General features: G+C 33.6%; 3 protein-coding genes across 7 annotated transcripts; 1 reads left to right on the plus strand and 2 right to left on the minus strand.

Moving 5' to 3' along the window:
* The first annotated feature begins 1699 nt into the window (after positions 1 to 1699).
* Positions 1700 to 10142, plus strand: nfya (nuclear transcription factor Y, alpha). Of its 5 annotated transcripts, XM_051123191.1 has the most exons (10): positions 1703 to 2414; positions 3484 to 3620; positions 3808 to 3882; positions 4942 to 5088; positions 5601 to 5732; positions 6153 to 6258; positions 6343 to 6491; positions 6604 to 6780; positions 7604 to 7714; positions 9996 to 10142. In XM_051123191.1, exons 2-10 carry the CDS (start codon positions 3540 to 3542, stop codon positions 10053 to 10055), a joined length of 1038 nt encoding a protein of 345 aa, XP_050979148.1. In that variant the 5' UTR covers positions 1703 to 2414; positions 3484 to 3539; the 3' UTR covers positions 10056 to 10142. The 5 variants fall into 5 exon arrangements, with proteins under 5 accessions (XP_050979146.1, XP_050979147.1, XP_050979148.1 ...); XM_051123189.1 differs by lacking the exon at positions 9996 to 10142 and having other exon boundaries at positions 1700 to 2414; positions 7604 to 8580; XM_051123190.1 differs by lacking the exon at positions 9996 to 10142 and having other exon boundaries at positions 1702 to 2414; positions 3808 to 3879; positions 7604 to 8580.
* Positions 10143 to 10572: 430 nt separating this feature from the next.
* cav4a (caveolin 4a) lies at positions 10573 to 16126 on the minus strand. Its single transcript, XM_051123194.1, has 3 exons — positions 15793 to 16126; positions 12953 to 13140; positions 10573 to 11934 (listed from the first exon to the last, which is right to left on the minus strand). Exons 1-3 carry the CDS (start codon positions 16009 to 16011, stop codon positions 11784 to 11786), a joined length of 558 nt encoding a protein of 185 aa, XP_050979151.1. The 5' UTR covers positions 16012 to 16126; the 3' UTR covers positions 10573 to 11783.
* Positions 16127 to 18443: 2317 nt separating this feature from the next.
* si:ch211-213o11.11 (probable G-protein coupled receptor) lies at positions 18444 to 27382 on the minus strand. The gene is made up of 2 exons (XM_051122086.1): positions 27118 to 27382; positions 18444 to 22334 (listed from the first exon to the last, which is right to left on the minus strand). The coding sequence occupies exon 2, from the start codon at positions 22230 to 22232 to the stop codon at positions 20922 to 20924; it is 1311 nt and encodes a 436-aa protein (XP_050978043.1). The 5' UTR covers positions 22233 to 22334; positions 27118 to 27382; the 3' UTR covers positions 18444 to 20921.
* Between the last annotated feature and the right edge of the window lie 251 nt (positions 27383 to 27633).

A 27633-nucleotide genomic window follows, 5' to 3' on the forward strand; every position in this document is an offset into this window, starting at 1 on the left:
TGCTAGTATAGTAATTGTATTTGTTTGCTACAGAATAGTGTAATGTAAATTCTTTTTGCTTTTTCATGTTTTCCAGAGAGTGAAAGAACAAAATCAGCCATCATCAGAAATCAGAAAACATCAGAAAGGGGTCCCCCCAAAAAAGAATAAAATATAGTTATATAAATTATTTATTTTTAAATAAATATATTTTATAATTATATATATATATATATATATATATATATATATATATATTATATTATATTATATAATATAAAATATAATTTAGTAATATAAATTTAGCCATGGAATCATATATATATATATATATACACACTACCGTTCAAAATTTTGGGGTCAGTAAGACTTGTAATAGTCTTTAAAGAAGTCTCTTATGCTCATCAAGGCTGCATTTATTTGATTAAAAATATAGAAAAAAAAACAGTAATATTGCAAAATGTTTTTACAATATAAAATAATGTTTTTTATTTTGACATACTTTAAAATAGAATTTATTCCTGTGATGAAAAGCTGAATTTTTATCAGCTGTTACTCCAGTCTTAAGTGTCACATGATCCTTCAGAAATCATTCTAATATGCAGATTTATTATTAGAATGATCAATGTTGGATAATATCAACAGTTGTGCTGCCAAATATTTTTTGGAACCTGTGATTTTTTTTTTTCAGGATTCTTTCATGAATAACAAGTTTAAAAAGTACAGTGTTTATTCAAAATATAAATATTTTATAACAATGTAAATTATTTATTATTAACTTTTAATAAACTTTTAATTATTAACTTAATACATCCTTGGTGAATAAAAGTATTAATTTAAAAAAAAAAAAAAAAAAACAATAAAAATGTACTGACCCCAATCTATATATATATATATATATATATATATATATATATATATACTGTGTGTGTGTGTGTATAGATATAGATATATAATTATTGAAAAATAAATATATTAATTAAAGAAAATTTGTTATACAAGCTACATTAATTCCTATGGATCGCTCATTCATCCATTTAGAAATTAGCCATGGAATCAGAAAACATATTATGGGGGCCAAAAAAACAAAACAAAAAACAAATATAACTCAATAAAAGAAAATGTATTATACAAGCTACATTTATATTATTACATTTACATTTATATTATTATTAAATAATGGTTCATTCATCCAATTTAGAAAAGTAAAAAAGCAAGAAACCCTATAAATAAATAAATAAAATTTAAAAAATTAAAAAGACCCGAAATATGAGCTTTTTGTATTACATTAAATAACTGGCCTCATTTATTACAGATTTTTATTTTTCATGTATTTTTTATTTTTCACGGATTGTAATGTTTGTTTATTTTATTATTATTATTATTATTATTATTATTTCTGTATTTATTTCTATTTTGCTTTGTCCGTGATTCACGGCTCTACTGGTCAGAGACGTGCAGGGTTTGGGAGTGGGCGTGGCGTTGTCTTGTAGGAGGGGCGTTTGAGCCACTGCTTATCGCGGTTTTTTTCTCAGTTCGCCATTTTGGCTCCTGAGCGAGACGCGTCGTATGATTGGGCTCCAGGCGCCAGTATCGGAGCCAATCAGAGGTGCATCGGGCGGCGGCGCAGACGGTGAGTGAGCGCGGCTGCTGGGAGGGGACGGGACTCGGTCGGTTAGCTGGGGATTGGTGTGTGACCGACCAACCAAATGACTAAAATCATTATAAACAGGAATAGTGCTGTTTGTGTATGTCAAGGTCCAGTGTGCGGACGGCATGCACGCATTTATCTCTTATGTCGTAAAAACGATAAACAGTGTCGACGAATGGTTTATTTGTATTATTTTTCCGAGCTGGCGTCTCATACAGGCCCTGTTTTGCGCCGCTCTTTGTTATAATATTCGTTGACTTTCACAGGTCGATTGAAGCCAATATGTCGATGTCTTGTTTTTAATCAACTACAGGAGAGTTAATGAAACAAACTGTATATATATAGTTAATGTAAACATTGGTTTAAACCAAATGTATATTAAGGCACGCTCGAGGTCGATGTGCTAATGTAGCGTTAGCAATATTAGACAAAGAGAAAGCAAGCCATCATATCTCTGTTTACACCATATAGATTACAATATTCAGTAGTATTATTTGAAACGTTATGTTTAAAGGAAATAGGAGTTTCGTTTGTGAGAAACAAGCATGTTGTAACAACAAAAGCGTCTGTGAGATACAACGACGCGACGCTTGAAACTGAAGAAAGGCAGATTTGATGGCAATAGAAACTGTAGTACTGAAATCCAAACGCAGTGTTTTTCTTGTACTTTTAATCACTGAAAAACATTTTGCCTGTTGTTTCCTGTATTTTATTTACGTCACTGTAGAATCAAACATTGCGGCAGCAAATACACGTGATTCTAAGTCTCCTTAAAAAAACACAGGTACCTGGAAATTGGATAATATGGAGCCTAATGTGTCCTACTTTCGTTTAATGTCATTCAGCACAACATTTATTTTAGATTTGCATGTATTTCATGTGCAGAATAAAATCTCATTATGATCAGATTTGCTTCTCGGTTGAAAATGTCAAAATTTGAAACTAATTTCTTACTGTTTTCACCTTGTTTAAGCATACAAAACCATAATCCAGGACAGAATTATATTATATATTATATAGAGAGTATCACACTTTAATAATCACACAATGAAAAGGTTATTTAATATCTAGATTTTCATTTTTTTAATGCGCGTTTCATATTTCTCAGGGAGAGGGAGAGGGTAAAAATAATCACAAAAGTGATTGTCGTAAACTCTTTCAGAAAAAATGATCAAGTATCAAAGTTTTGGAATTCCTTGGATGCACCATTATACCAAAATTGTGATATTCTTGTACCATTTATATTCATATAGTACTCCAAAGTGCTTAAAAGAGAACCATAGTGCTGTAAGTCTGAAATAATGTTGTACTGTGGTACTTTTTAGGATTATATAAGTCAGTAAATACTTACAAAACAATTTAGTAACTAAATAAGTCACCAAATTTTTAAATGATGTATTGGAAAACAAAGGTAACATAATACATAATATATAGACTGCCAGTCAAAAGTTATTGAACAGGAAGTTTTTAATGTTTTTTAAACATTTACATTTTATAACATTCAAATTAAAAAGCAATTATTTTAAATAGTACAAAACATTTCACAATGTTACTGCTTTTGCTGTATTTTAGATCAAATCAATGCACCCTTGGTGAGCAGAAGAGACTTCTTTAAGAAACATAAAAATGTTACTCTTCAAAAACTTTTGACTGGTAGTGTACAAGGAATGAATTTAATGCACATTGTTACAGAAATGACAAAAATGCTTATAAAATTTAAAGAAGCTGACTTGATCATGTATGTTGTAATCCAGTAATTAAGTCAAGCATCCTCTTTTAAGCTTCTTGTATCAGATGCATGTGTTGTTGCATAAGATTTTAGATTTATGCAACATGTTGTTGCTATTTTTCAGAATTCAGTTCCGTGCTGATCTCATAACTCATAACCAGCAGCAGTCAGACGACAAACATGGAGCAGTACACCACCACCACCACAACTAGTGGAGAGCAGATAGTGGTGCAGGCCAGCGGTGGACAGATCCAACAGCAGGTAATTTTTGACCTTTACAGATAGTATTTGATGCGGATAATGCAGTACCATATTAAAGTCTGTACATCAGATGAATACATTTAGTAATAAAGCATCTCAGTGTGACATAAAACCACAGAAAAAAAAAAACAGTTTTTATGTGTGTTTTTACTCATTTGAGAGTCACAGTCCCTTATCTCTGGCCCAGGGCACAGTGACTGCGGTGCAGTTGCAGACTGAGCCTCAGGTAGGCCAGACTGCAGCCCAGCAGGTCCTTCAGGTAGTGGTTGGCTCTCCGAGCACCTCTGCTGTCTCCAAATCTCCATGCATGCCATCTCAACTCGCATTGCACAGAGATAAACCGATAATATTGCATTACAATAATGATAAATGCAATGTTAAGATATCAGATATTTGTGATATCTTTGCGCTTTTTGCATCTGTCTCAGTTTATGTTATCACTCATTATAATTTACAAGAACTTTTAGTGTCCAAAGAATGCTCACATGCATGAGTTTTTAGCATGCTTTGTTTTGCAAAATGCATTATAAAATCTCCAAGTGCATAACAGCTGCACCACTAGTTTTTTGCATTTCAGAAGTTTACATACACTGCATTTTCTTGCATGCATCTGTGTTTTGCATTGTCTCAATGTATATCATAATGCATACATAATACGCATATAAATGATGATATTTAAATGTTGTATGATCAAAACTGTGTATATGGTGTACAACAGGTTAAATATGATACATCAGGCTTTATAAGGTTAAAGGATTAGTTCACTTCCAGAATTTCCAAACTTTCTCCTCCGACTTCAAAACCGTTCGACATCGTTGTTTTTGTAAACAGCGTTGGACTTTCTTTGCACGTTCGCTTTGTAAACACTGTCGGTACTTCTGCCTATGTGACACATGCTTGATTACATAATGCGTGAGGTCAGGCTAGTGCAAGACGAGCATTTGTGGTTAAAAAGTATATAAATTTAAATAGTGTTTTTTTTAGAAAATTACCAATTACTTTGTTAGATAAGTCCCTTATTCCTCAGCTGGGATTGTGTAGAGCGCTTTGAAGCTGCATTGAAACTGCAGTTTGGACCTTCAACTCATAGGGCACCATTGAAGTTCACTATATAGAGAAAAATCCTAAAATGTTTTCCTCAAAAATGTAATTTCTTTTTGACTGAAGAAAGAAAGACATGAACATTTTGCATGACATGGGGGTGAGTAAATTATCAGGACATTTTTATTCTGGAAGTGAACTAATCCTTTAACCTCAGAGGGAATTAATCTTTAAAGTCGATGTAAAAACGAATGAGATTTTCCATGCATCCTCTTCAAAGGTCCAAGGGCAGCCTCTTATGGTACAAGTCAGCGGAGGGCAGCTCATCACTTCCTCTGGGCAGCCCATAATGGTACAGGCCATGACAGGAGGACAAGGTCAAACCATCATGCAAGTACCAGTTTCTGGTACACAGGGGTTACAGCAGGTGGGTGGAGCTAATTTTACACTGAATTGTTGGTTAAAAATGTATTATTTGTACTAATGTTGTTGATTCATCTAATAGTAATGCAATAGCAGTGCTTCTCAACGAGGGGTCCTCAAGATACTTAAAATGGTTTAAAAAAAATAATAATAATAAAGCAATGAAGATTTCATTCATTTTCTGACTTTGAAGAACCAGCATTCCCACACTCTTGGAAAACCTTGCCTCAACCTGAAATAGTCATGTACATTTAATATATATATATATTTAACTCTATAGGCATTTTTTTTTATAATGAATATACATTATGTCAAGCTCAATTGTGAATGAAAATATTTTTTTTATCCTTAAAGTATTTTTTTATCAAGTAAATCAAGTAAATCACAAACTGAAAAAGTCATAAGACTTTCAAACTTTTTTGTTGACATGGAGTCAAAAAGGTTGAGAACCACAGCAATGCATTTCATCAAGATATTGAGTATGAAATTATAATGAAATTACCAAATGTTTCACAGATTCAGTTGGTACAACCCAGTCAAATCCAGCTTCCTGGTGGACAGACTTTACAACTACAGGGACAACAGGGACAGACCCAACAGATCATCATCCAACAGCCACAGACTGCAGTTACAGCAGGACAGAACCAGGTGCCTTCATTTTATCACCTATTTGTGACCCTGGACCACAAAACCAGTCATAGGGGTCAATTTTTTAATCTGAAAGCTGAATAAATAAGCTTTTAATTGATGTATGGAATCTGAGGGTGCAAAAAATCAAAACATTGAAAAAATCTCCTTTAAAGTTGTCCAAATGAAGTTTTTAGCAATGCATATTACTAATCAGAAATTAAGTTTTGATATGTTAATGGTAGGAAATTTACAACATATCTTCATGGAACATGATCTTTACTTAAAATCCAAAATCCAAATACGTATATATACCCGTGCTACTTAAGAATGGTTTTGTGGTCCAGGTTTACATTTGAGCAAATACGAAGGAGCACTCTCTATAGTCTGCACTCTTTAAATACATATTGTTAATAAAGTTCATGATAAATGTTTTCTTAGGGTCAGCAGCAGATCACTGTACAGGGTCAGCAGGTGGCTCAAACCGCTGAAGGACAGACCATCGTTTACCAGCCTGTTAATGCAGATGGAACCATCCTACAGCAGGGTAACATCATGCACTTCTAAGCAGTTGAATAGACATTTGCTTACACTGCTGATGACATATCATTAATTGTGATTGTCTGTCCAGGAATGATTACCATCCCAGCTGCATCTTTGGCAGGAGCTCAGTTAGTCTCAGGTGGATCCAACACAAACACCACCAACACAGGTCAGGGTACGGTGACGGTCACTCTTCCCATGGCGGGAAACATGGTCAATGCTGGAGGAATGGTCATGGTGAGCTCTTGTGGTCATTTTTATCTATTACCGAAAGTGAGTTTGTGTTATACAGATAATCTGTTTAGATCACACTTCCTAACCGTATTGCGTTTGTTTGTAATTGCATCAGATGGTCCCAGGGGCCGGCGGGTCGGTTCCCACAATGCAGCGCATTCCACTTCCTGGAGCAGAGATGCTGGAGGAGGAACCTCTATATGTCAACGCTAAACAGTATCACAGAATCCTCAAGAGGAGACAAGCCCGCGCCAAACTAGAAGCTGAGGGCAAAATACCCAAAGAAAGAAGAGTATGTGTGCTTTTACTGAAACATCAGTCACTTTTAATGGCTTTATCTGCAATGACCAATATAATATTAAGTCATTGTGCACAATTAGAGAGAGAGAGAGAGACAGATAGATTTTTAAAGAAATTATAGAGATTAAGAAATTAATAGAAATTTTTGAATAAAGAAAATTCTGCTCAGCTGTTTTCAATGTAATAATAATAAAAAAAAAAATCTTTTGAGCAGCAAATCAGAATATTAGAATGATTTCTAAAGGATCATGTGACTGGATTAATGATGCTAAAAATTCAGCTTTGAAATCACAGGAATAAATTACATTTTAAGATTGACAAATTACAGGTTTAGTTCAAGCTTCATCTTAAATTTCACATTTTTAAAATTCTTAAAATTTATTTAAAGGCTAGAAGTGGCTATATAATATATTAATATTATTTGGCCCATTATATATTAGAATAATAATACAATTGATTATTATACTGCAGATTTTATAGATATTCTTTAGGTAATTTTGCGTAAGGTTTGTTTTAAATCCCTTGAAATATTAAACTATCCTGATCTGCTTTGAAACTTTTATCAATGAAGTATTTGCATAGTGAGTTGCAGCTCATTCTTGAATTTTTCATATGTAATTATGTTTGATGTTTTCTTCTTGCATTTATTTAATCATTATTTATCTTTGTCATGGAAACAGCAAAGCAGTTTAATATTCTGTAATTTATTAAAAATAGATGAATTTACTTTATTAGAAATATTCATATTTGACAGGTTTCAGTTCAACACAGCATGTGTGCGATTATTCATTATGTTCTCTTTACCGCCCTTCTAGAAATACCTGCACGAGTCCCGTCATCGTCACGCCATGGCCAGGAAGCGTGGAGACGGCGGTCGCTTCTTCTCTCCGAAGGAAAAGGAAGAAATGGCCATGCAGGCCCTTAAGGTGAGCGAGGGGCTTGAGCTCAGCTCTCATTGGCCAGCCACCTCTGCCCCGCCTCTGGGGTAAACTATCCAATCCCAGCCCGTGTCCGACCCGAGAGACTCTATACATCTAATTTAATTTAGGCCATCCATACGCAGCGGCTCTGTGTCCGAGTTACCTCATGCGTCTGTGACACACTCATGTCCAAACTGTCTCTGTCTGTGACTTAACCAACATTTCCAACCAATTAAACTGAACATGCATACTAAGTTCTTAGTATATATGTTCTAGTGTATAGAATGAGCAAAAAATACAATGTACAAAGTAGTTCCCATGTTTGATCTGCTATGCTGCCTTGTAGCTTACTTTACTACTACTTTCTTTAATAACTTCATTATTTAGCTGCATCTTAGTGTGCAGCTTTATAGATTTGGCTTCTTTCAAAAAGCAATGGTGGTTAGCACATTTTACCGTCAGTGTTAAAGGTTTCTTGTCTTAAATGTCTACTACTTTAAAAGGAAATCTTCAACCTTGACGTCTTCTGTCTGCATTTCTTCCGTCTGTCCTACCATGCTGTAAACTTCTACCCAGACTGCTTGTGATGCTCTCTGAATGCTGAGATGTATTAAGCTGTGTTTATTTGTCCTTTTTACCATCTTACTGGTATGAATAGCCATTCAAAATGATCTGTTTTCATTTGTGATGTATGGCTTGGCTTGCACCCTTCAATGCTCTTCTGTCTTCGCCCAAAGCTGTGGCTTTGTTGTTGCTTTTGCCATTTTATGTTTCTTACAGCGGGCTGTATGTGGGCTCTTGTTTGCATTTATGTTTGTTACATGATTATATATGCCCTTTTTATGCAAATAAACCTTTGTTCTTGATTTATACTTGGTTAGTAATGCTTTGAAGTTTTTTATATGTTGATGAAAAGTTTTTCATGTTGTTTTTTAGTCATTTTGACCTGGAGAAGAATTTTTACCCAATTTTTTTACCCAAAACAACATGTTATCACATTGGGCTAAAACTTACTGACTTTGCTCATACGTGGTGTAACAACTTCCCAGAATTTTTTTGGAGCATTTTTTTAATTTTGGGGAGTATTTTTACCACTTGTATTTATTATTTGCATTTTATTTGCATTTATCTGAAAGGTTTGAGGTTTAGTCATAATATAACAAAATAAGAGATTTACAAGCAATTAAATGTTGATTATTTTTGACTGGAAACACCAAATTAGTTTAAAGATTTTAAGCACAACAAAAGTTGTGCTTACATTGACATTTTAAGGTCAAAAGTTTACATACACCTTGCAGAATCTGCAATTATTTTACCAAGATAAGAGGGATCATACAAAATGCATGTTATTTATTTAGAATTGACCTGAATAAGATATTTCAAATAACAGATGTTTACATGTAGTCCACAAGAAAACATAATAGTTGAATTTATAAAAATGACCCTGTTCAAAAGTTTTTTTTTAAAATTGATAGTTGTTCATGGGTCCCTTGTTTGTCCTAAACAGTTAAACTGCCCTTTGTTCTCCAGGTCTCACAAATTCTTTGGTTTTCAGTATTTTTGTATATTTGAACACTTTCCAACAATGACTGCATGATTTTTAGATCCATCTTTTCATACTGAGGACAACTGAGAGACTCATATGCAACTATTACAGAAGTTTCAACGCTCAGAAGGAAAAACGATGCATTAAGATCCGGGGGTGAAAACTTTTGAACAGAATGAAGATGTGTACATTTTTTTATTTTGCCTAAAAATCATATTAATTTTCTATTAGTACTGCCCTTCAGAAGCTACAGAAGATACGTACGTATTTCCCAGAAGACAAAATAAGTTAAATTTACCCTGATCTTCAAATTCCAAAAGTTTTTGTTTTCTCTTGTGGACTATATGTAAACATTTTTAATGTGAAATATCTTATTCAGGTCCATAATAAATAAATAAAAATAACATGCATTTTGTATGATTCCTCTTATTTTGGTAAAATAATTAACATTTTGCAGATTCTGCAAGGTGTATGTAAACTTTTGACCTGAACTGTACATCAGTTCTTCAGTATAAAGTGTAATATATTTGTAGCTATGCTAATTGATGAATAAATAACATAGATGGTTTAAAATGGATTTTAGAGTTGAGTCAAACACTAATATTTTGTCAGACACATTAATAACTATCAGAAAATTCTCATGGTTCAATCAGGTAAGAGTTCAACACCAGCCATTCCCTCATAGCATGTCATAGAAATGAAATTTTCATCATCTTTATTTATCTTTCTTTTTCCTCACAGAAATCTGAGCAGGATCAATCTGAAGAGGACACAGTGGGCCAGATGATTCAGGTGGCATAAACCTCCCTTTCCTCCACATATGTTTCAGTCAGTCTTTTATGCTTGTTTAAAAACTGAAAATTTCAACATGGTTTTTGACTTCCTTAGTTCTGTGTATAATTTCTTTATTTCAATTCTCGTAAAGACTGAACAACTGTTTTTGTATCCAATACTGCCGTGTAAAACATACAGATATTGGAAATTTCAGTTTTTCGAAACCATCTCACCAGGTCAAAAGGTGTACAAGTGTGTGCTGTATTTATAAGGAATGCCTTTTCGTCTTTATGATTTGTATAGACATTTGATTCCACTCCATGGCTTTATTTAATGAAAAAGTGACATGTAAGAATCAGTCACAAAAATGTGAATTACAGTTTCAATTCGTTTTGTACTACAAGATGTGTACTGGATCAGACTGTGAAATGTTACAATTTTCTATGCACTCGCGCTTTTAGTTGATCCATTTGTACATCCACCCGCTCTTAAACATCTCCCTTTAATGAAAACCTTCACTTATCTCTTTGTATTTTCTATTGATGTCTTCCTGATATGAAAATAAAGGTTGACGTTCTGTACATGATTGCCAAAATCTGCTTTTTAACTAGTGTTTTAGATATCCAATGAAACATACTGATATGTTAGACCATTTTTAGCATCTACACATTCTCAGGGGATGTGTCTGGCCATGTTTGTGTTTCCCTTTGCCAAGTTACAAAGTCAGACACACCCATTTGATTGCCATTATTTATAGACCCATGATGTATCTGTACCCTAAACTCTACTGGAGTTTGAATTAAAGGGACAGTTCACCTAAAAACGACAATTCTGAATACATTTAAATGACCAGAGTTTCTGGAGTGAACTGCCACTTTAAGACCATCAGAGATTTTGCATATGCTTACAAATGTCATTTTAAGATGTGAAGCACATGGCATTAAGAAGATCTGATCTTTTCAACACTAGGGTGTGCTAGAATGTAGATAATCAGATTAAAATGACTGGCAGGTTGGTCATTTACAGCAGAGGGCGTTATATAACCGCATCAGTTGATATTATTATTTTGGTGGCCTCATAATTAGCATATGAAGAGTGAGAACAATTGGTTATTTTTCAAATGAAAGAGCTTCGAGAATACTTCAAAGAACACAATGTGTCCTCAATGCAATGCAAAACAGGTCACGAAAACACACAACAGATGTTAATAGCAGTATTTTTTCCATAATCATTAGCCAAAAGGCAGAATAGCACGACTATACCAGCTGCAAACGCATTTTATGGCACCTTCAGTGGGAAATTAAGAAATTAATCAACAAAAAGAAACATTGATAAAGTCCGTAGAAAACACACAGGGTTACTTTTTTGAAAGTTGCAAATCCTGTCATCATTTACTCACCCTCATGTCATTGCAAACCTGTACGACCTATGAAAAAGGTGATATAAAAAGCACTGTAAAGCATATTCGTGTTCCACAGAAGAAAGAAAATCACATTGGTTTTGAACTTGAGGGTGAGTAAATGACAGAATCCCCATTTTTGAGTGAACTATCCCTTTAAAAACATACGCAAACTTCATGCATTTCCAAATGTTCGCTTCCTCTCAGTCTTTGGCAGCGAGTTAACATTCATTACGCTTAGCATTTGGGCATGGTCCCCCTTGACATGCACCAGGAGTCAGATGGCCACACATCTGCCCAAAAGTTCAATGTGAATTTCCATTTGAATCGATTCAGCAGATTCCAGCAAATGTTTCTCATTCCCGTGAGAGAACGACACTAATCCCGTTGCAGCATTTGGCAACGCTTTGGAAGAACGGTAGGATGATTATGTCTAAAACGCTGCTCCATAATGTTTGCAACCACCCGGTGTTTATTAAGACAACCTGCACACATGGCGTAAAGAACCTAAAACAAAGAAAAAATGAAAGCTTAGTATTTCTTGATGTAGTTTAGGTAATCAAATTTGATAAAAAAGTCTACTTTTATCAACTGCTAACATGACAAGATAATAAGTACCATCTATTATGGGTCAGGCTTCTGGTCTTATCCACCTCCAGCTAATTTTAAATGTACAAAACAGCCTGATTTGCTGCTTGATGTTGTAAATTGGTGTTTCATACCAGATTATATCAACGTATTATCCTAATTATGAACACACTGTTTTGTAGTGAATACCGTTTTTTGCACGTTGTTATTCTTCTCTTCACGTTGCGTCATCAATCGGCCATATTGGCGGCACTGAACGTAAACAGTGCCACTGAACCAAACGAAACTCGCGGATGTTTTCTAATTATTGCTGCGGAAAACGGTCAGTTATTGTCATGTTTTGGGTTGTACTAATTGGTCAGACCGGGAAAAACATTTTGAGTACTATAGACTAACAAAAGTTATAACAAATCAAGGAAAAGAGTACAAAAACTGTCCGAGGAACAAAAGGCGTTTGTGGTTTGTCAGTCTGAACCAGGATTTCCAGGGCAAGAATCTTGACAACATTTGTGTTTACTCTTATAATTTTTTCAGTCAGGTAGGTGAAATATTAGGCTAATATCTTAATTAATACTGCATGTACATATTTTTACCACATATTAACTTTAGTTTGTCAAAATATTGCACCCTTTCTTGCTTACTAATTATTCTCTATATGCACCTTCCACACATTTGTTCCATGGTTTAGACAGCATAAATTAGCAGAACGACATATTCAGTAGAACGTTAACCGTTCAATCCATGCTGTTGTTTACATCTGAGTATCTCCAATATGGCCGTGCATCTGGGTAACTGACCAAATCATGAAGTAAGTGCGGCTAATGAACTCGAAGTCTCGCTCGTAGGCTTACTTCCGCGTTGAAGAATAAGGTGGGTACCATAAATGGATAAAAGCATAAATGTAATGTAAATGTATATTCAGATTATCTGATCATACCAGATGTGAACAAAGCTGAGGATGGCGAAGATGATCCCAGCGAGGAGGGACACTGGAACAGCCAGCAGAGCCGTGATGATACGATAAAACCAGACCCTGGATACCTCGAAAAGAGCGTGACTCCAGATCCACACCCGATCCCCACTGCGCACCGACACTGGCTCTGCTATCACATCCTCAAAACTAACCTGTCGAAAAAGAATATTCAGGAAAGTAGCACTTTTTGTTCACCCTCGTCTGCTTTAAAACAAACATGGCAATCTTGAAAAATGCGGAAAAAACAATAGAAAACATCAGAGAATTTGTAATGGTTTTACTAGTTATAATAGGAATTGTATTGGTTTTAATGGAAACTTTAATGGTCCCTGTGGGTCTCTACTGGTAATTGGTCCCCTTCTATTGGAGGCTTGTTAAAACCACTAAAATGTAATATGTCCCAAAACACACCATTGGAAACCATTTTTAATGGTTTTATTGATGGTTTGTAGTGTTTATAATCATATTTGTAGTGAAAACCACTAGAATTTTCTGTGATGGTTTCTATTGTTTGTTTTTTTCAGCAGGGTAGAGAAACTATTGGCTAAGCTAATTTTCACTGATATACATTACATCATCAATGAACCCGACAACAGTAGTCATAAATATTGATTTAGATTTCATGTTACATATTAGACGTGATTTTACATGTAAATGTATTTATGAATAGGGAAAGACTTAGCTGGCTACCATATATTAAATCACCAATGAAGATGACAACAGTATTCATAAACCATGATTTAGATTTCATTTGACATTTTAGACATTATTTGCCATTTATATGTATGAATTTAGCTGTAATCGCTTATGCTAATCATTCCCCAACATACATTAAACCACCAAGAAACCTGACAACGATAGTCATAAATCATGATTTAGATTAGATTTTACATTTTAGACATGATTTACATTTAAATGTATACATTCAGCTTCTACATGAATTGGGGAAGCTTTTTAAGTTAACATTGGCTTAGATAATTTTCACTAACATACATAAAGTCACCAATACAACTAACAATAATGGTCATAAATAATCATTTAGCTAATGCACATACAAGTTCTGAAACAAATGAGCTAATCTAATTGGCTGTTTTAAATGAAAGGCGGGACTTCCATTACTATGGCTGTAACTGTCGTATTAAGTGTATATTCATCACATCTGTTGTTTTTGTCTGTGGAACTTCACAGTGTTTATTTGGCATGTATCTTAACCTCTATAAGTATTTTAGACTGCAAACCGCCATCAGCAATTTAGTATTAGCAACGGTTCATAACAAAAACAATGCTACAGTAGCTCTATAAAGCTACTGCTAGTCTTTAATAGCTGTGTAATTTGTCTGGTCAGCTCATTTAAGAAGTGGTTGCTATTATTGTCCACATCATTGGAGATATTCACACATGTACTTCTAATCTATCTCATACTACCAGCTGTGGCTGTCTACAATGTCAAGACAATGTTTCTTACTTTGGATTAGAGTAGATTCAGTAGAGTTGGATCTAATTTAGCCTAGTCTAACTATCAAAATGTCATTAAATACAAAGGTTTTGGAAATATGGTTGATAATAATAAAATTTACTTTTTATTTATTTATGTATGTACAAATGTCTACAAATTAGTAAATCAGGATAGATATGTTGAGAAGGAGAATATGAAGTTTTATTTTTGGAAAAAAGTGTAAAAATTACATGACTTTATTCTTAAAACAAGAAAATATCTATCAATGAGTGTAACAATAAACTTGTTTTAAGTTAATCTTTCTGTTGAATTTTTTTGTCTTGTTTTAGGCATAAACACACTTTATGTTGATACAACAACAAACCTACATTTATTTGATTCAAAGTACAGCAAAAACAGTACAATTCTGAAATATTTTTACTATTTAAAAAACTGTTTTCTATTTGAATATATTTTAAAATGTAATTTATTACTGTGATCAAAGCTAAAATTTTAGCATCATTACTCCAGTCTTTAGTGTCACATGATCCTTCAGAAATCATTCTAATATGCTGATTTGCTGGCTGTACAAGAAACATTTCGCTACTATTATTATCAATATTTAAAACAGTTGAGCACATTTTAGGATGAATTATTCTTTGATGAATTAAAAGATTCAAAGATCAGCATTTATCTGAAATAAAATGCTTTTGTAACATACATATACCATGTTTTTTGAGCAGCAAATCAATATTAGAATAATTTCTAAAGGGTCATGGGACTGGAGTAATGATGCTGAAAATTCAGCTTTGAAATCACAGGAATAAATTACATTTTTAAATATATTAAAATAGAAAACAGTCATTTTAAATAGTAAAAATATTTCAGAATTTACTGTTTTTGCTGTACTTTGGATCCAATAAATGCAGGCTTGGTGAGCAGAAGAGACTTCTTTAAAAAACATTAAAAATCTTACTGTTTGAAAACTTTTGACTGGTAGTGTGTATCAGTGGGGTAACAAAAAATCTATCTTGATTTCCTTTGAATTAAGTTTTTTTTGCTTTTAAACAAGACATAATACCTTAAATAATTTTGCTTCTCAAATAAATTTATCTTGATTTTAGAACGTGTAGATATTAGAACTGGAAAACAAGACAAAAATACAGGAAAAAACTTTTTTTTGAAAGTATAATTTGATGACTTGGAGGTTTTGAGGCTGTAGTGTATACATCACTAGTATCAACAGTAAATATATGAGATATTATGTTCCTGGTATCATAGTGAAAGCTCACCAGTCAATTTCACCATCAAAAGTGACATTTTATAGACTCTGTAGTGCTACAATTGTAGTTAGACATGACGAGATTACCTTAAGACACTCATTTATTTGTCTCGGGTCCCGTTCATTGATAAGAGGCCTGGTGTCGCTCTGTGTAGAGATCAGATCTTCTTCTTCCTCTTCCTCCAGGACAGTTTCCAGCTGGGTCTTCCACGTCTGTTGTCCCTCGTCGTCCTCTCCATCCCCTGCATCCCTCAGGTCGATCTCCGTTTCCCTTGCGTCCATACTCCGCATCATGGTGCCCGTCATCAATATGAAGGTCGTAAGGTCATAAAGCGGCTCATCAACACCATCAAAACATGCAAATGGTTTCACACACTCTCACACATATACACTGTGAATGCAGAGTTGGAGTGCTGTCTTGAAGCTGTAACAGGGATATGGGATATATTAGGAAAGTGACCATGCCCTAACAGGCATTCCCAAACAGGCCCCTATGGGAAGATGCCAGCCCCCACTGATGCATCTGCTATAAATACTCCATTAGTGACCGGTGAAATGCAGACCGCTGGTAAGCTTAGAAGAGCTCTTATGAGAATGAGTGGATCGAGAACAGGATGAAATATTTAGTGAAATGGAAGCATTGATTTGGAGCACTGATTGGGATTTAGTTCAATTAGTGTGTTTTTTGGTAAATTTGGTTCAAAGATTATAACATTGAAAGGGATAGTTCACCCAAAAATGAAAATTCTGTCATTAATTACTCATGATGTTACAAACCAGTAAGTATATTATCTTCAGAACACAAATTAAGATATTTTGGATGAAATTCGAGAGCTTTCTGACCCTGCATAGACACCAACGCAACTACCAACGTACCAGGTCATGGTACTGTCATGAATGTGTGTTGAAGACTGACACAGAAGAGAAGAAATTAGTTAACCACTGGTTCACATGGACTATTTTAATGATGTTCTTACTACCTTTCTGGGCCTTGAATGTGTGTAGTTGCATTGCTGTCTATGCAGGGTCAGAAAGTTCTCGGATTTCATCAGAAATGTCCTAATTCGTGTTCCGAAGATGAACGAAGGTCTTACGGGACTTTTGTTTCTTGGCATATGTCTAAAACCCTTCAGGCCATCTATAATCTAAAATCTGACAAAATAGACAAATAATGAAAAAATACACAAATACAGTAGATAGATGTATTTGAAAAGACTTTTTTTTTCCAGGAAATGGACCAAAAATATTTACTAATGATAATGATGTTTTATTATAGAATATATTTAACTCAGGGGCATATGCAAAACTTTGTCAATAAAATAAAAAAATAAAAATAAATAAATAAATAAATAAATAAAATCAGGAAATAGAATCAGGATTATTCTAGTTAACTAATGCTAAAACCATAAAAAAGCTAAAAATATATATATAAATGATTAAATAAACAAAAAATAAGTAAATTTGTTTTCTCAAAATAAAATAAACATCAACAGAAATAAAAGAAGATATAAAAATTAAACCTTTATTTTTTTTAATTCAGCTAGATACCAAAGCACTATTCTAATTTTCATTCAGTTTATTTTGATGTATGTATATATATATATATATATATATATTAAAACACCTAACACTTTAATTAAAATGAAAATTAGAAATGGTTTTAAAATGAAAACTAATTCAAAATATTAATAAAAACTTTAACAGTGGACAAAAATAGCAATATCCAGTATTAAAGCATGTATATCTGTAATGTTTTGCTTAAATTTTGTCATTGTAAAAAAGGTTTTAACAGTTTAATAAATGCATGAAGTTCCTAAAGTTGCTGAGTAAACAGTTAAATAATTGTGATCCAGTACTGAACAAAATTTTGATTATATTTTTTGCCATAATTGAGCAATTGAGTTTAGGGTTATGGGGTAAATTAAAGCCTGTAATAAATTCAAGTAAGAAAATGCAAGTAAAAAACTTTCTAATAAAAAAAGGACTCAATAGCGACCACTTCTGCTTAATTTTGGCGAATACTTTTGGGAAAATGGCTTTTTGTCTCTCTTTGCCACATCCTGCATGTACAACAGCAACAGACGACAAAAAGCACAACAACTAAATAAAATAATTTAGAACCAGGGCCAGAACAAGTACTTTATATTGTGTCAACATTTGTATATTCATAAATAAACTAAATCAGACACTAGTAACACTTACGGGGAATATTTCGTATAAAAGCAGACAAAGCATCTCAACTGAAAAAAAAAAAACAATGCTCCGCCTTTTATTTTCTCAACTGTTTTATTATCTATTTTTGTCTATAGTATCATGGTCAGATGTCATCATGGTGTTTTATTCTGGAAAGCTCTCATATTAATCACCATCACTGTTTAATCTCACAGTCTGTGGCATTTTTCCCCAATTCACCTTTGCCCACAGTGGCTGTCTCGTGGATTGTGAGGTCGAACCAGCGCCTTTTAAAATGTTCTTTTGGCAGCTGCCCTAGTTCAGTTTGTTTTATCCGTTAAGTCTAATCTGTGTTCAAATCTCCCCATTAGAAATAAAAACATGTCCAGAAATATTATATGAAGATATAATTACAGGAAACACGCTTTCAGATGATAGACCAATACAGTATATATCTGAAATGCACAGAATTCAGAAAATCTGAATCTAAATGTGTTTAAATGTGAAACAGCTGTCCTCTGGCAGATTTACTATATTATATAACCCTATGTATTTGGCACAGGATTTTTATAAATACGCAGATGTAGAATACCAACAGGAGAAAAGCAACACATGTGGAGACTCAGTAAATGCATAAAAGTATAGTGATAGTGATGTGGCTCATACTTTATTGTACTTCATTGTTGAGTGGCTATACTAATTAGCCTGCTTGAAGATGTATGTCCGAAATAAACAATGCAAGAAAACCAGTTGTACATATGTACAGTACCATCCTCCTCATAAATACATGAATACAGCGCTATCCATCTCCATTACAGCAAAAGACAGTAATGCTGACATTGTTTTGTATAAATAAAGAAAGCACAAATAAATACATAGTGTGATGTAATGGGTGGCTCCATTTAGCACACCATTCAAAATCAGCACAATGAGCTGTAAATGCAACACAGCTGAACATATGCTGCACTGAACTGAGTCAGTATATGTCAAGCTTTCTGTGACAAGTGTCTTTATTGAACAACAAAACAATTTGTCTTTGTCACTTTAGTCCATGTGTGATATGTACAGTTTGAACAGTAGAAAAGAAATACAGCAGACAGCTGAGGTCCTCTGCACTATAAATAGAAATAAATATATGTAAAAATTGATTCAAAACACTTTTTTTAAATAAGTTTTTACTCGTATGAAGATTTAGGTTCAAGCAAAGAGTGTCATTTATGTTACTCATGTTACTTATGTTAAATAGTGCAGTAGAAATACAGTAATACAGTGCAAGAAATGTATGTTCTGTAGTAATTTAAAAATGTTAATTTAAATAATATTGAATATGTTTTATTTAGATGTTGGTTAAGCTTGATGACATTAAAAGTTTAGGCAGTAAATATGTCATTTCAGTTCAGAATGTCATTCAAACCCTAATCAGCACTGTGTTTGTAAACATGTGGGCGGAGTCACCACTAGGAAAAGCTGTGATTGGATGAAGGCATTTGTTCATTGGTTGTTGCCAGTCGCAGTTTGGCTGACCTTTAAAAAGTCTATGTAACATCAATCAAAACCTACCCTGTTTGCTTTTTGAATGCACATACATGGTCTTATTGTGAACGAAATGTAACAGGTCTTAATGTGAGTTAGCAGTTGATTATGAAAGGCAAGGTTTAACTGCACTAAATGACTTGAGAAGTCCACTATATGTCACCAGATAGTCATTTAACCTGAAGATTACTAGGGCAAAATATAAAAAATACAATTCTGAGAACATATCAGTATTTTTTCCCCCTCCAAATTGGACTTATAACTTGTAATTGTGATTTTACATCTCACAATTGTGAGTTTATGTCTTGCAATTATGACTTTATAACTTGCAAATTGCTACTTTCTATCACAATTCTGAGGAAAAAAGTCAGAATTGAGTGTTTAATCTCAATTCTGACATTGTCTTTAGAATTGCATGATATAAACTCACAATTTCAAGAAATAAAGTCAGAATTGTGAGTTTATGTCTTGCAAGAATGACTTTATAACTTGCAAATTGCTACTTTCTATCACAATTCTGAGGAAAAAAAGTCAGAAGTCAGAGTTTTTAATCTCAATTCTGACTTTATTACTTGCAATTGTGAGTTTATATCTTGCAATTCTGACTTAATAAATTGCAAATGCAAGTTTATATCACAATTCTGAGGAAAAAGTTGTGAGTTTTTATCTCACAATTCTAACTTTATTTCTCGTGCAAGTTTATGTCTCACAATTCTGGCGCAATAACCGTTTTTTTTTTAAATCAATGGGGGAAATGGGCTTTTTGTATCTTGTTTGAACCGCTGAAAGATGTCAATAAACACCATTTTTCAAGTTCAAGTCCATCAACGTTAATCTACTCTCTTGTCTGGTTTGCATTTGTGAGAAAAAAGTCAGAATTGTCAGTTTATATCTCGCAATTCTGACATTATGACTCACAATTGCGAGTTTATGTCATAATTTTGAGGAAAAAAGTCAGAATTGAGTTTTTATCTCACAATTCTGACTTTATATCTCATAATTGCGAGTTTATACACGCAATTCTGAGAAAAAAAGTCAGAGTTGTGAGATTAAAAATAGCAATAATCTTCCATAGTATCTTGTTTCAACCGCTGAAAGATGTCAAGATGTCAGATGTCATTTTTCAAGTTCAAGTCCACCAATGTTAATCTATTCTCCTGTCTGGTTTGTTTGTCAGACAGAAATGGATTTAGCATTGTGATTGGTCAGATCGCCTGTCAATCAAACTTCCTGCGAAGAGTCAATTCCTGTTTTTACATGCTCAATTTTAAGATACCTTAAAAAGACTATTAAGTCATCTATTATGTTTTTGCTGTTGAGTCGTCCTGGCATGGATGAGTCATTCACAATAAGATAAACAACGTGCATTTAGAAAATATGGTAACTTTCAATTTCATGCTGTCTTTGAAGCACACCTAAAAAGTGCTAAAACAGTCATTCATAATAGCAATGCAACTCCAGTACAAAAATTGAATGATTAAGACTCAAAAAATTTTCTGTAATAGAGTAGTTTAGGTGATCTCTTCAGGTATTTGCCCCGGTATCCTAAAACTAGTTTGGTCCAGGGTGCTCCTCGGTGTTGCCATGTGGTAACTGCATCTAACTCCGTCCCTGTCACCACTCCTGTGCAAAAAATGAAAAAAGTCCTCATGTCCTGAACGTTCATGCCCCGATGCTGAGGGCCGCACCGGTCTGCCGGGTGATCGGCAACACAAGAGCATCTTACACAACTCCTCCCTGATCTGACGGTTGAGCAGGCCGTAAAAAAACGGGTTTACTGCGAACGTCGAATACGCCAGCCATGTGACCGGTCCCTCTGCTTCCTCAGAGGTACTGTGAGAGAATCCCAGTGACAAATGGAGGTGGAAAGCAAAATAAGGCAGCCAGCAGAGCAGAAACTGACCCACGATGATGGCCAAAGTAAGAGCCGCCTTCCCACCAACCAGCGTTCTCCTTTTCCTGCGCTGGACTTGATTTCTTCGGACGCTCGTGCTGGTGGTGATAATCGTGGTTTGGCTGTTGACCGAATCAGACCGACGCTTCGGATGAGCGGTCGCCATCGTCCAGCTCGGGATCGGCCCTCTTTCCCGTGCAGCCGTGTGGGCGACTTTATAGACATTCCCATAGACGGCGATAATAATAGCAGCTGGGACGCAAAAGCAAACCGCGGCGAATAAAATAGCAAATACTCTCCGATGTCCGCTGTGGCTCCAATGAAGAGAGCAATGGGTGGCGGCAATAGAGCTTCTACTTCCATAACTGGGCCATCCGAAGACGGTAGCAAGCCCTAGCAAAGTAGACGCCACCCAGATGAATCCCATCACGGCTGCGGATAACCAAGGAGTCATTTTAGCCTCGTACCTCATGGGATGCACGATGTAGAAGTAGCGTTCGATGCTAATCACAGTAACCGTAAAAATAGAGGCAGATACGAGAAAGGCATTGAGGAATATATACAACCTGCATTCGAGTACAGAAAAGACGATGCCGGCGAAGAAGGGCGAGCCGCAGACGATGCCGAGCGGCATTAGCAAAGCGGCGCATAGCAAATCCACAATGCAGAGGTGACACACCAAACTGAACTTGCGAAGATGTGGCACTTTCACTACTACGGCAAGCACTCCGCTGTTGGCCAAGAGCGCTACTGCATTAAGAGTCACCATGACCGCGAGAGCCGACATGTCTCGTAAACGTGACTGCGGGTTGGACATGCTTCCTAACTGCATGCTGGGAGCCAGATGCATAGGGTGGCCATGACTCAATGTCTCATTAAGTTCGGTTGCGTTAAGCTCTGCTGGCGGAGGTAATCCAGATGCCTCCATTGTTTACAATGTGGTGCTCCAAACACAAAGCAGAAACGCAGGCTTCTCCATCTTCCAGCAGTCAGAAATGGGGACTCATTGGCTGGAGGTCAAAGGTCAGCACTGTTGAAAGTATCATATGATACACAGACATTAGTATAACTGCAGTTGAACACATGCACAACAACAAGTTGGCAAATTTAAAGGTGCATTAAGCAATTTTAGTTTATTTGCATGTTGTTGTTGTTGTTGTTTATTTTTCCTGTATTTAGAGTTTTGTTTAGAGATTACATGTGCTTTTTAATGTTAATTAATTAATATCATAATTCTATATTTTTTCTACTATAAAATAAATAATACTACAATCTGAAATTATTATAAAATATTAATAAAATTAATTACATTTTTCCTTGTTTTCACTTCTCTATTCATGGTGCTCGTATTTAAAATATCTCATAATTTTGACTTGATTCTCAAAATATTTTGACTTTATTCTCGTAATTTCAACTTTGTTCTCAAAATATAAAAATTTTATTCTCGTAATTTCGACTTTATTCTCAAAATATTTCAACTTTATTCTTGTAATTTCGACTTTATTCTCAACATATTTGGATTTTATTCTTATAACTTCGACTTTATCAAAATATTTCGATTTTATACTCGTAATTTTGACTTTACTCTCAGAATATTTAGATTTTATTCTCAAAATTTTGACTTTATTCTCTAAATATTTCAACTTTATTCTTGTAATTTCGACTTTATTCTCAACATATTTGGATTTTATTCTTATAACTTCGACTTTATCAAAATATTTCGATTTTATACTCGTAATTTTGACTTTACTCTCAGAATATTTAGATTTTATTCTCATAATTTTGACTTTATTCTCTAAATATTTCAACTTTATTCTCGTAATTTCGACTTTATTCAGAAAATATTTGTATTTTATTCTCGTAACTTCAATTTTATTCTCGTAATTTCGACTTTATTCTCAAAATATTTCAACTTTATTCTTGTAATTTCGACTTTATTCTCAACATATTTGGATTTTATTCTTATAACTTCGACTTTATCAAAATATTTTGATTTTATACTCGTAATTTTGACTTTACTCTCAGAATATTTAGATTTTATTCTCAAAATTTTGACTTTTTTCTCTAAATATTTCAACTTTATTCTTGTAATTTCGACTTTATTCTCAACATATTTGGATTTTATTCTTATAACTTCGACTTTATCAAAATATTTCGATTTTATACTCGTAATTTTGACTTTACTCTCAGAATATTTAGATTTTATTCTCATAATTTTGACTTTATTCTCTAAATATTTCAACTTTATTCTCGTAATTTCGACTTTATTCAGAAAATATTTGTATTTTATTCTCGTAACTTCAGTTTTATTCTTGTAATTTCAACTTTATTCTCTGAATATTTTGACTTTTTTCTCGGAATATTTTAACTTTGTTTTCGTAATTATGACTTAAATTCTCAAAATATTTCGACTTTATTCTCATAATTTCGACTTTATTGTCAAAGCATTTGGATTTTTTTCATAATTTCGACTTTATTCTCAAAATATTTGGATTTTATTCTCGTAATTTTGACTTTATTCTCAAAATATTTAAACTTTATTCTTAAAATATATTGACTTTATTCTTGTCATTTTGACTTTACTCTCACAATTTTTTGACTTTTTTTTCATAATTTCGACTTTATTATATAAGTTAAATTAAATTAAATAAATATTAAAATTAAAATACATTTAATAGGTAAAATTAAAATGAAAAAATAATAGAATATACAAAATATAACAAATATAAAAAATCATCTATGGATGTTTTTATGTTCAGAGCCTTACAATACAATACAATACCACAGCAGTACCATGGTATACTGATGTGTAAGATGGCACGGTATTTACATACAAACACCATGGTATTACCATCATGCCTGTGTCCAAAATATATTACCATGGCATCATATGCATGTTTTGTGAGATTAGGCTTTATCAACATTTCTAAATCAACGGGCTATAAGCGTAACGTGTCCAGTGCATTGTTGTGATTGTTTTGTGGACGTGTGTGGTTGAACATTGAGAAAGCGAGGGAGGCTTGATCAGTTCGAATAATTCATGGTGCTCTATTCATGGTGCTCATGGTGCTCTAACCTTTTGAAGCAGAGTATAATGAGCTCACTTGTTTGGCTGCAGCTGCTGGGCTTTCTCTGGCATTAGCGTTAGCGTGAGCTCACTGTCACCTGCACAGCACTACAATGCGCTCACGCCAGAGACGTCACGACACACACAGAATCACTCTCACACAGACATCATCGCACTGATGTCATTTACTGGAGAGTCACTAATGCCTAGAAAACTTCTGATAGCTATAAAAATTAGAGCAGTAAGTCTTGAGGTGATGTGTGTAATTAAGGTTAACCAATATGTATAAATACATATGTTCCCCTGGCCATTTGTAGGTGCAATAGCCTCCTAGGTTATGACTTTAATCTCGTAAATATTTCGACTTTACTTTTGTAATTTCGACTTTATTCTCAAAATATTTCAACTTTATTCTCGTCATTTTAACTTTATTCACAAAACATTTTGACTTTATTCTCATAATTTTGACTTTATTATGAAAATATTTAAATTTCTGCTCGTAATTTTGACCTTACTCTCAAAGTATTTCAACTTTATTCTCGTAATTTTGACTTTATTCTCAAAATATTTCAACTTTATTCTCATATTGCTATGACTTTATTCTCGTAATTTCAACTTTATTCTCAAACTATTACGATTTTATGCTCATAATTTCAATTTTATTCTTAAAATATTTAGACCTTTCTTGTAATTTCAACTTTATTCTTAAAATATTTGACAATTCTTGTCATTTCAACTTTATTCTCTAAATATTTAGGTCTTTATTCTCATAATTCAACTTTATTCTCAAAATATTTCAACTTTGTTCTCATATTGCAGACTTTATTCTCATAATTTCAGGTTGATTCTCAAAATATTACAATTTTATGCTTATAATTACAAGTTTATTCTCAAAATATTAAGATTTTACTGTCATAATTACAACTTCGTTCTCAAAATATTTAGCCTTTTCTTGTAATTTTCTTAAAATATTTAGACTGTTCTCATAATTTTGACTTTATTCTCAATATTTAATCTTTATTCTTGTAATTTCAACTTTATTCTCAAAATATTTAGACTTGATTCTCATAATTTTAACTTTATTCAAGTAATTTTGGCTATGTTCTCAAAAATATTTTACTTTATTTTTATAATTTTGACTATTATCAAAATATTTTGACTTTATTCTTGTAATTTTGATTTTATTCTCAAAACATTTCAAATTTTATCTCAGATTGCTATGACTTTATTCTTAAAATTTCAATTAATTTCTATATTCTCAAAATATTACGATTTTATGCTCAGAATTTCAACTTAATTCCCAAATTATTAATATTTTATGCTCATAATTTTTATTTTATTCTCTGATTATTCTCGTATGTTTAACTTTACTCTCAAAATATTTTGACCTTGTTATCGTAATTTCGACATTATTCTCAAAATATTTTTATATTATTCTTGTAATTTCAACTTTATTCTCAAAATATTTTGTCTGTATTCTCGCAATTTAGATTTTATTCTTTTTTAACATGGCACTTAAACACAGTCAGTTTTTAACATTGATAATAAGAAGAAATGGTTTTTGTGCAGCAAATCAGCATATTAATATGATTTCTGAAGGATCATGTGACACTGAAGACTGGAGTAATGATGCTGAAACTTCAGCTTTGCATCACAAATATATTACATTTTTAAAAATATTCAAATAGAAAAGTTATTTAAAGTTATTTAAAATAGTTATTTTAAGAGTTATTTTAAAAACATTTTTTAATTTAAAAAATGGTTAAAGTTTCAAAAAAGTAAATGCACTGTAAATTTTACAGTGTCTTGAATAATTCTATAGTGTTATTTGACAAACTTTTGAAACTGAACAGCCAAGGTTTATTATGACCTTCAGCAGTCATTTCATTTCACAATGCCAATAATCATAATCTCTAATCTTCTATAGTCACAGTTCATCAGCGCATGTCCACGGGGGCTAGTAAATGTATGCAGAGTAATTTGGCATGAAAATGCACAGCGGCTGTATTACATCACTACATTACAGCTGCACAGAACGTTCTCCAGAGCGTTTTAGGTTAATCAGTTTGTTTATCTTGATGGATTGGTAATGCCTTGACCTTACACTACCTCCATTTTTTTAGAGCAAAAAATAACTTCAGAGGAGGTTTCTGGGTGAAATCTGGATGAAATTATAGCAAAACAACAAGTGACACCTTTAGAATCCCCCACCCCCTGATTCAGACACGCAGCTCTGGTAAATCAGTGACTTCCACTTTTAATCCATATGGCATGTTTTTCGACCAGTAATCTCTCTGCTCAGCCCAGATTGTCTGCTCATCTAATAAGCAGATGTGCAGGGTTTTTTGGGTTTGGATTATGAAAGAGGTGTCCTGCTTTTATTATGTACGTAAACACACACAAAAGTGGATACAACCCAATATCAGTTTGAACTGTTGCATTATAAAAAATTAAATCAGAAATGGTAACTAAACAGTTACATTGTGGTTTTAAATAGCTAAGAAAAACAACTTTTTGTGTAATTTATCATTGTTAAACATTACTCTAGTTCTCCAGGATATGTTGTTAATTATGCAATATTTGTTGTTTACTTAGAATTTATTTGAACCTTAAACACCTTATATTAAAAATGATGGAAAAAGCACTAATTTACAGGGTAATAAACTAAATGTTTAAAAGCAAAATAAGTAGCATACTATGCAACTTAGAACAAATTCTATAAATTGTAAAATAAGACAAATCTCACCTGATGTTTGTTATCTAAGTCTGGTCAAGCATCATTTAAACCAAAATCCAGGATCTGTCCATCAGTCATGTGGAGCCGGTGAAGTTTATCCAGCACTCACTCTGTCTGTGGTGTGGAGAGCTTGATGGAGTTGTGTTTGGCTCCACGCTCTTTGCACTTAAGACAAGCGGAAGCCATTACAGAGGCAGATGCACATGATGTGCAGGTCAGTCCATTAGGAGCATCTACTGCATCATCTATAGATAGAGTCATTACACTGTGTCAGTTCCCCCTCACTGAGGAGCCAGAGAGCTGCAGGTGACTCCAACAACACAACAACAGGAGAGAGAGAGAGAGAGAGAGAGAGAGAGAGAGAGAGAGAGAGAGAGCGAGCGAGCACAGCTGACTGATCACAGGACTGGGGCAGTCACCAGTAGCAACAGTCACTCACACTATGTTTAAATCTGGCAATTAAATTAAATTAAACCAAATTTGCCAAACATATGCAATAAAATACAAGCAAAAATGAATAGAATA

This window comes from Labeo rohita, chromosome 11 (assembly GCF_022985175.1).
Source record: "Labeo rohita strain BAU-BD-2019 chromosome 11, IGBB_LRoh.1.0, whole genome shotgun sequence".
Lineage (NCBI taxonomy): Eukaryota > Metazoa > Chordata > Actinopteri > Cypriniformes > Cyprinidae > Labeo > Labeo rohita.